This window comes from Engraulis encrasicolus, chromosome 2 (genome assembly GCF_034702125.1).
Source record: "Engraulis encrasicolus isolate BLACKSEA-1 chromosome 2, IST_EnEncr_1.0, whole genome shotgun sequence".
NCBI lineage: Eukaryota > Metazoa > Chordata > Actinopteri > Clupeiformes > Engraulidae > Engraulis > Engraulis encrasicolus.
The window spans coordinates 30,594,880-30,604,597 of NC_085858.1; the positions used below are offsets into that span (position 1 = coordinate 30,594,880).

At 43.3% G+C, this 9,718-nt stretch overlaps 1 protein-coding gene across 1 annotated transcript; it reads left to right on the forward strand.

The window, feature by feature from the left end:
- Positions 1-122: 122 nt before the first annotated feature.
- otop2 (otopetrin 2) lies at positions 123-9,342 on the forward strand. Its single transcript, XM_063214746.1, has 12 exons — positions 123-178; positions 899-980; positions 1,799-2,103; positions 2,482-2,632; positions 2,887-3,023; positions 3,262-3,320; positions 3,936-4,066; positions 4,567-4,847; positions 7,080-7,193; positions 7,505-7,771; positions 8,012-8,278; positions 8,924-9,342. Exons 3-12 carry the CDS (start codon positions 1,843-1,845, stop codon positions 9,092-9,094), a joined length of 1,839 nt encoding a protein of 612 aa, XP_063070816.1. The 5' UTR covers positions 123-178; positions 899-980; positions 1,799-1,842; the 3' UTR covers positions 9,095-9,342.
- Positions 9,343-9,718: the final 376 nt, after the last annotated feature.

Here is a 9,718-nt window from a genome sequence, read left to right on the forward strand (position 1 = left end):
TTCGCGAGCGCCATGCCCGAGAACGCGCAGCAGCGGAACAAACGAGGAAGCAAGTCTGTGGTTTCCATGGCCACCTTCAAAGCTCAATGAAGAAGGCGGAGTTTAGATGTCAACAACTCCTTTCCACATAAAGAACTTGGCCAGGCCTAGTTCTACACTGTATGAAGACAACTCAGATGTACAGTAGGCTACTCAACTTTCAAGTTTGTAGAAAGATCCATGCAATTGAAATTAAATTTAAGTGGAGGGAAAATTTAAAATGTAGGCTTATTGATTTTACATATGAATGTGAAAGAGATTTACAACGCTGTGTTTATGACATTTATTGAAGGCCTTTTGATTACTTCAACCTTTGTTTGTGCTGCAATACAGTGTAGGCCTATACATTTTTTGACAAAGGGAAACAATCACATCATGATATAATACAGAGAAATCCTGTATTGGGAGTCAGTATGCCTAGGTGTACAATGGCACAAGTTTTTTTTGTTTTTTTGTTACAAAACTAATGAACAAATTTCACCTCTCAAATACATTATTTCCAAACTTGTTCACTGCCACCCCCAACAGATAAAAAAACAGAGTGTAATGTGAGGTCATAATTGGTGTAACATCAACCTCTGCATTCCATTCTATTTGTATGAGTTGCTATGTTCTGACTGTAAGCCTTTCAGAGTAGGTGGGTGCATTTAATCTGGGACTGCCTTTGTGCAGAACTTGGGAAGGTTGAAACATCTTTCAGAAAGAAAAAAAACACATCTTCATAAAGTCTTTCAGCGTGGACTGGATGATGGGAAAGCGTTATCCAGATTTGAAGTTGTATAAGATATAGCCTCTGTGTTTTTTTTTTTCTTTCTCCCCTTTTATGGCATGGATTTTATGTGACTGTTGTAAATTCTAGTGGTCTCTTTTGTGGGTATATATATACCATGGAGGGTCCCAAGACCTCTACGACACAGGAAAGACCAGACATATCTGCACAGGTAAGCTGTGACTTCAACATGTAAAAACCCAATAGTTCTGTGTTCTTCATTGTATGTGGCATTGTTGAATTTGACTTAAACCTTTTGTGTCAAGTGATGCTAGATATTGTGTAACCACAGGCAATGATTACAATGGTTTTATGCTCCCTTATTTAAACAGTAGGCCTATATTAAAAACCATTGAAAGGGATACACAGGACACAGTGTATAACAGTACGCAAGCTCTTTGAGTCAGCTTCATAGTTGTGATACTGCGCTTTATATGTTGTATTGTATTGTATTGCAAGATAGGCAGATAAAGCTTTGAAAAGAAATGTGTTGATAGAGGAAATCTGCCTTCTTATTTGATTCTGGTGTCACGTCGACAAGCTGTGCCAATTGCCCTTTACCTGCACTGATCAAATACTGTTATCTTTGTGCTGTAGCCAGTGCCGTGTGTGGTGGGGTATGCACTGTAGTGGTTTCAATCTGACTCATCAAAATCAGTGAAATATTCAGAGGAAAGCTTCCGAGTGTGTAGTGAGTGTACAGCAGCTCGGACAAAAGGAGGCCAGTGGTGCTTTAGACACCGACCTGCGTCTCTACTGTATATCTGCCTACTGGACTGAATGACACTGTGCCTGACTTTTAAAAACTTGGAACACTGATGATGGAAAGGAGGCCTGATACATTTGTATCCTACTTCTCTGTTTAGCAATTCCTATATTTAGTTTTTTCAAGTTTTTTTTTTTTTTTTTTTTTTTTAACCTGAGTTGCATCCAGATCTTGTGTGTGACTCCTTTTCTGGTTCTCCTGAATGACCATGTGCCTGGCCACAGGCCTCCCTGCTCAGGACTCCTCCAGCAGCGGCAGCAGCAGCAAGATGACGACGACTGGCCAAGATGACAAGGAGGAGCCCCGGGTGGTGTTCTCATGCGCCTCCTCGCCGCCCATCTTCACCCCGAGCCACTCCACCCGGTGGCTGGGGCCCTACACGCGCAGGCTGTCCAGCTGGACCTCCTCTCCCCCGGCCCCGGCCTGCCAGGACCCCGCCTGCACCTGGAGCAGCCTGCTGTCTGGACTCCTGGCACTCAACATCTTCCTGCTGGGCTGCGCCCTGGTCTGCGGCAGCGTCTTCAACAAGGTGTGTGAGAGAGAGAGAGAGAGAGAGAGAGAGAGAGAGAGAGAGAGAGAGAGAGAGAGAATGAAAGCGAGCAATGCTGGCGCCTATGGGGCAGCCACAGGCAAATGTACTTGTACAGCCCGTGACGGTTGTCAGTTTGATTCCCGAACATGGCCAGGTGGGTGAAGGGAGTGAATAGCGAATGCAGGTGCTGTGAGCATCCCCACACATTGCTCACCTGGGGTATCGGTTGAGCTGTCCCATTGCACCCAGTTGGACATACAGTAAAGGAAAAATGTTGTTGTGCACGCTGTCTACTGTGTGACCATGACAAAAATAGGATTTTCAGTGGATTGACAGCTGTATGTGACAAATAATTCTTTTTTTATCTTACGGTAGGTGAACATCACCTCAGCCCACCTGCAGCTGTACCTAATCACCCTGATGCTGCTCAGCACCTGTTGGATGCTGTATTACACCGCCTACACCTCCCGCGAGGACCACGCCGTGCTCTACAAGGACGGACACGCAGGACCCATATGGCTCAGAGGTGAGGGAGACAGACCGATAGAGAGACAGACAGACAGACAGACAGACAGACTGACAGACAGACATAAAGCAGGAAGATAGATGGAGAGACAGTTAAACAGACAGACACACAGACAGACAGAGACGGACAGACGAGCATGCAGGGCAGGCAGATACTGTAGAAGGATCGACATCAAGTTGAGCCTACTTAAATAAAGTAAGGAAACCTGAAGTTGAATAAATATGACTCTGATATCTCCTTTTGTCTTCTTGCAGGGGGTCTTATTCTCTTCGGGTTATGCAGTATGATCATGGATATTTTCAAACTTGCCTATTTCGTGGGGTACATGCACTGTGATTCAGCTATAAAGATAGTCTTTCCCATTGTTCAAGCTGTCTTCATTTTGGTACAGGTAATGCATCATCTTTTCTTGATTGATTGTTTTATTGATTGATTGATTGATTGATTCAATTTAAGTTAGTTTTTAGCAATATAATATTTCGAAAATACTCTACTATTGTTACATACTGTATGTGTACATTGTGTGCACTTAAATGTAATGTGAACCAAACATCAGAGGCATAGAAAACCACACTAACAAAATCGGAGCAGTCAAGTTAGAATTGAAATTTACTATGTGACTCTTCCAGACCTACTTCCTCTGGCTCCATGCGAAAGACTGTGTTCAGCTGCAGAGAAACTTTACCAGGTAGGTCTGCTTTGCTGCCTTGCTGTGTGCCCTGCTGCAGTGGTGAAACTTTGGGTATCGTAGAAACTTAGATTAAGGAAAGCATATCACAGAGGAGCTGTCTGACCTTTCAGGTATGTGTTTAATGTAAGCAACGAGAACTTCCTGTTACTGAATGAAACTCCATTAGACACAGGGAATTCCGTAGACTCATTTGGCATGGAGTATGCCAGTGTGCACTGCAGTCATCACAAAACACACATTCAGGCCTTCATGCCCAAGCCCTGACAAACAGCAGTGCCAGATTAGAGCTATCTAGCAATCTACCTGCAGGGAAATGTGGCGTGATGACGTCACAAAGTTGGAATCCAGTATGTGTTTTGCTGACAAGATGTTTGCTTTTATTATTTAAAGATGATCTTATATTGTTACTTTTTATCCGCAAGAAACTGTAGGTAATAAAGTCATTTGTGTCATGTTTACATGTTTACATTTTTCTTGTGACCTTTTGCAAAACTATTTTCCCCTTCCAATAGGACTGAATGACATGGACAGATATCCTGCATTATTGTGTTATACCGGTACATCAAGCAGATGAATTGATGTGTCTCCTGTATGTGTTTGCCCTGGCTGCAGATGTGGCTTAATGCTGACTCTATCAACCAATCTGATGCTGTGGATGACAGCTGTGACTGAGGAGTCGCTGCACCAGACAGTGATCCCGTCATCAAACAGCAGCAAGGCCGTCCGTGGAATGGCAATGAGAGGTGGGTCACATTGAGGCATCTTAAGGCCCGATGTGTAGACCAGTTGTGCACAAGATGATAATAGCATGGGACTTTTTTTTTTTTTTTTTACAGCAATACTAATATATAACGTATCTAGCCGAAAATTACCATCATTACATATATATAGTATACAGTATATGGGCCTAATGATCAGTCAGTTCAGTTCAGCTCATATCACCTGTTATGTATCAGTGCACATTTAATCACACTTAAGTTCAGTAACTTAAGTTCAGTAAACAGCTCAACCTTCACTTTGTGGGCCTTGGCCATGATGTAAACAAGTTCAACTAAGGCACAAACCAGGGTTTAATTCTGGCCCAAGGTCCTTTCTCGATCCTCCCCCATCTCTCTCTCCCACTCATTTCTTGTCACACTCTCAAACCATCCAGTCTAGATAAAATAATACCCACTCGACTCTGTGTCATAGTAACTTCACAAGCATTAAGCCAGTCTGTCTCCTTTCTGTACTGTGATCACAGTGGGCGCGAATGAGAACTGTGTATGCAGTCACTCCGCGTGCAGCATCTTTGAGATGGCCTCCAACTACCTGTACCCCTTCAACATCGAGTACAGCCTCTTCGCCTCGGCCATGACTTATGTCATGTGGAAGAACGTGGGTCGGCTCCTGGACGAGCACCACCACCCCCCACATCAGAACTTCCACCCCAGAGACGTGCTGCTCGGCCCCGTCAACGGCTTCCTCGTCCTGCTAGCTGGACTCGTGACCTTCATCATGTACAAGGTCGAGGTGCAGGAACAGGTGAGAAGAGAAAAATGATGATGATGATGATGATGATGTTTATGATGATGATGATGATGATTATGATGATGATTATGATGATGATTATGATGATGATGATGATGATGATGTTTATGATGATGATGATGATGATGATGATGATGATGATGATGATGATTTTGATGATGATTATGATGATGATGATGATGATGATGTTGATCAGACCTGTAAAATAACTTTTATTTCATCACCAGCCAAAATCGCTGGTAGATGTTAATCTTATTAGCCACACACTCAGTAATGGGCCAAAATGGGTTTCCTTTTCTATTAGCCATACTGAAATTTCACCAGCATTTGGCCGGTTGGCTGGTGTTAATTTAGAGCTCTGATGATGATGATGATGTGTATGATGATGATGATGATGATGATGATGATGATGAAAATGTTTATGATGATGATGATGATGTTTATGATGTTTATGATGATGATGATGATGATGATGATGAGGATGATGATGATGATGAAAATGTTTATGATGATGATGATGATGAGGATGATGATGATGAAAATGTTTATGATGATGATGATGAAAATGTTTATGATGATGATGATGATGATGATGATGATGCTGTTTATGATGAGGATGATGATGATGATGATGATGATGATGCTGTTTATGATGATGATGATGATGATGATGATGCTGTTTATGATGATGATGATGTATTGTTACAGGAAACAGAAAGCAGGTTGAAAAATCATGTGTGATGTTGATGATGTCTTGTTACAATTGGCGAGGTTGCTTTTGCTGGCATACTGCCAGTGTTAATTTCGTCAACCATGACTATGACTAAAATATTTCGTCAATGCCCTTTTTTGATTTTCGTCATTTAGACTAAGACTAAGACTAAATTGGGAAGGCAATGACTAAAATATGACTAAGACTAAAATTGATTTTCGTCATTGTGACTAAGACTAAGACTAAATTTCAAAAAGCTGACGAAATTAACACTGGTATTAAATAAAATAGAGAAAAAGAGAACCAGTGTGTGAAGAAGTTTTATTCTGTACAGTGTGATATATGTTAAAAAGAGAAGCAGTGTGCGGAGAAGGTTTATTCTCTACAGTCAATGATATATGTTAATAGTGTGTGGAGAAGTTCTGTAATGTACAGTGTTGACTAAAATGACGAAAATGATGAAAATTGATGAAAATTGACTAAGACTAAAATTGATTTTCGTCATTTAGACTAAGACTAAGACTAAATTGGGAAGGCAATGACTAAAATATGACTAAGACTAAAATTGATTTTCGTCATTGTGACTAAGACTACGACTAAATTTAAAAAAGCTGACAAAATTAACACTGCATACTGCTGCCAGTTTGTGTACGTGCATAATTTTGGTCCTTTTGACCTTTGTTGCCTTCATCATGTACAAGGTCGACGTACAGGAACAGGAAGCTGATTGGTGGAGATGATGAAGATGATGATAATGACGATGATGATGATGATGGTGATGATGATGGTGATGCTGTATTGTTACATCCACCAAGGATGGTAGCATACTGTTGTTAGTTTGTGTCGCTGCATTGGCTCCCAGTGAGCTACCGCATTGATTTTAAGGCATTGCTTCTTGTGTTTAAATGATTAAATGGGATGGGACCCATATACCTACAGGATATGTTTCAGCTGTATGCACCAACCAGGTCACTAAGGTCAATGGAGAAGAATTTTCTGGCAATCCCAAAAGTCAACACAAAGTGTGGAGAGGCAGCCTTTAGCTACTATGCTGCAAAGTGTTGGAACCAGCTTCTAGATTATGTAAAAAATGCAGCCACTATTGATAGGTTTAAATCGGGACTCAAGACGATTCTGTTCTCAGATGCCTTCCCCACCTAGCAGCTCTAAATTATATGTTTTTAATCTTTTTTTTTATTCTAATGATAATTATTGATGATTTTTTTAAAGGTTTTGATGTGGTTTTTGATCTCTTTTATTCTATATTATTGAATGTTCTCTGACTGTAATACTTTCTTCTCTTTTCTTTTTACCTTGCCATCCCTTGCCTTACCTACACCAAGCTCGACCAAGCTCGAGGCTTCAGACTTGAGATATATCCTTTTCATCCTTGCAGCTTTCTATCCTTGCATAGTTACAACCTTCTATCCTTGCATCCTTGTAATGTTGCATCCTGGTAATGTCCTATTCTTGCATCCTTGTATCCTATAATCCTCGCATCCTTGTCCTTGCAGGATGTCAAAAAGCGTGAGGCAGCATTGCAGATGCACTACATCATGGACCTGGTGACTTACATTCTGATGTCTGGCTACACACTGGCAGGCTGGGTGCTGTACGGACTGGACCAGGTATAGCCTTCTCTCTCCATCTCTCTTTCTCTTTCTCTCTCTCTCTCTCTCTCTCTCTCTCTCTCTCGTTTGACAGTTAACATTATGTAGCTCTCTCTCTCTCTTTCTCTCTCTCTGTTGTGTTACATGTATCGTTATATGTATCATTTATATAATAATCATGTATATCATAATATATGAATCATTATGTAAATTGGATCTTAAGTGTCGGCTGCTGGGAACTTTAATTTCTTGCGGGACCTTCTATTTCTTGCACCTTACATGCACGCCTCTGCTCTGATCTTCTTTTTCTACTGTGGCTACTGTCCCAGCGCGAGCACGTCTCGGGCAAGAACCCGACGCGCAGCCTGGACGTGGGCCTGCTGCTGGGCGCCTCCATGGGCCCGTTCTCCATCTGCTACTTCACCATGGTGGCGGTGGTGGCCACGGGCGCCCAGAGCCACCTGGACGGCCTGAACCTGTCCAACGCCCTGATGGCCGTCGTCCAGCTGCTGCTGCAGAACGGCTTCATCATCGAGGGCCTGCACCGCCAGCCCTACTCCGCTCCCCAGAGCAACGTCTCCCTGCACAGCACGCAGGTCAGAGATTCTTTAAGTATATAGAGATAAGCCAATGTAATAGGCTGCTATGGGCACCTAACATGACCAGGTTCCGGTCTGCCTAAAGGGGCGTGTCATAATGCTCCTAGCATTGAATAGAACAGTCCTTAGTATTGCCTAGGTCTGCCTAAAGGGGGATCCCCCCCCTCCCCTTGCAATAATAGAACCTGGAAACAATGGGCCAATGGAACCTCTCTCTCTCTACTCTCTCTGACGCAGGTGCTCACCAACATGCACGCCATGCGCTCGCACAGCGACAGCGAGCTGATGGAGACCATGACGGTGGTGACGCCCACGCCCAGTGCTATTCACAGTACGCACCCACCACGCGCCCAGTACGCGCCGCCCACCTCGCCGAGTACTATGTCTGCGCCGGTGCAGACGTACACATCGGTACACCACCACCACCATTCTGCCCAACCACTGAGCTGGAAGAGAAGGGCTCTGAAGGAGATCTGCGCCTTCCTGATCCTCTGCAACATCACTGTAAGCCTGCAAAGATTTCTCATTCATCTAGGACAGTGTTATTCAGACAGTGCTAAGTGTATGGGTATTTGAAGATTTTTTTCACTTTATTAATGACAGGACAGTATGAGAAGTGGACAGGAAAGGAATGGGGAGAGAGATGGGGAGGGGTTGGCAAATGACCTGGGCCGGAAATCGAACCCGGGCTGGCCGCATAGTAGGCGAGTGCCCTACCGTTAGGCCACGGCAGGGCCAAGTGTATTGGTATTTTATCATAGCCTGGCCTTGCCGTCCATAAACAAGTCAGCTCACCTTTCCCTCCATGTCTCATCTGTCCCGCTGAGTTTTCTGGGAGGAGATTACTCATGCTGCCAGGCAGCGAATGAGGTCACAGTCAGCGAACGAGGGAGGGGGTTGAACAACGACGCATTGCATCCAAGAAGATTACATGTCACTTTCAAACATTAGCAATTGGGTGAATCAGATGCACATTGTTATTCAAACCCCCAAGGTTCCCTCCACAAGTACAGTAATTGTTTCTCAATGTGACCTGTCCAGACCTTCACAAATTGGAACAGAAGGACATTGTACAATGGTAGAATAAGACTTACTTTTTTAAAAATAAGGCCTACTTTTCACATTATCCCTGTTACCTTTTATCCACAGCTGTGGATCAAGCCAGCGTTTGGAGCCCGGCCTCAGTTTGAGAACCCACACGGCCACGAGTTCTACCAGGTGTACTTGTGGGTTGCCGTGGTGAACATCGGCCTGCCCTTCAGCATCTTCTACCGCATGCACTCGGTGGCGGGCCTGTTTGAGCTCTACTTCATCTCATGACCTTCGTCTCCACACCCCCCAAGCATCCCTTTGTTCTCCTCTCCACTGGGTACCCTGACACCCTGCTCTCCTTCGGGGTAACCAGGGTAACCGCCTCCAGCTGATATCCACATCAGGACCAACATGAGCAGTATGGCCCTCTGTGGTACTGAGAATTGGAGGATGGGAATGTCTTCTCTTCCAGATTGATTTTAAAAAGAAAAAGAATGATCTTAAAAAGAATGATTCCAGAGTGATCGTGAAAAGAATGTTTTGATCTTTGAGTTATTATTATAGCTTTATTTCTCTTACTCACTTTCTCTCTGCTCTCATTTTAAGGGATGTAATTACTTATACAGTGCACCAGTAATGGGTGTGCGTAAGTATGGTATATTGGATGCTTGTTTGCGCAACTCATAATGTAAATTGTGAGAACGAACTAGAAAGGATTAGCTTTCAGATGTGCTACACTGTAAATATTTTCCTCATGTTCACTGTAGGCAGGCCTTACATTTTTCCTACATAGTATACATATATGTAGTTCGTAGTACTAGTGCAGCAATTACCTCAAACAATCTTTCACTTGGTGATACAAGCATCAAATTTGGTTCAGAGGTACTCCAGACCCTACCCTTTTAGAAAAGG

Excerpts from the sequence above, each read along its gene's own strand:
- otop2 (XM_063214746.1), top strand. The coding sequence starts at position 1,843 with ATGACGACGACTGGCCAAGATGACAAGGAGGAGCCCCGGGTGGTGTTC. Across the intron at positions 3,024-3,261 it reads CTGTCTTCATTTTGGTACAG|ACCTACTTCCTCTGGCTCCA; the intron begins GTAATGCATCAT and ends TGACTCTTCCAG. Across the intron at positions 4,067-4,566 it reads CCGTGGAATGGCAATGAGAG|TGGGCGCGAATGAGAACTGT; the intron begins GTGGGTCACATT and ends CTGTGATCACAG.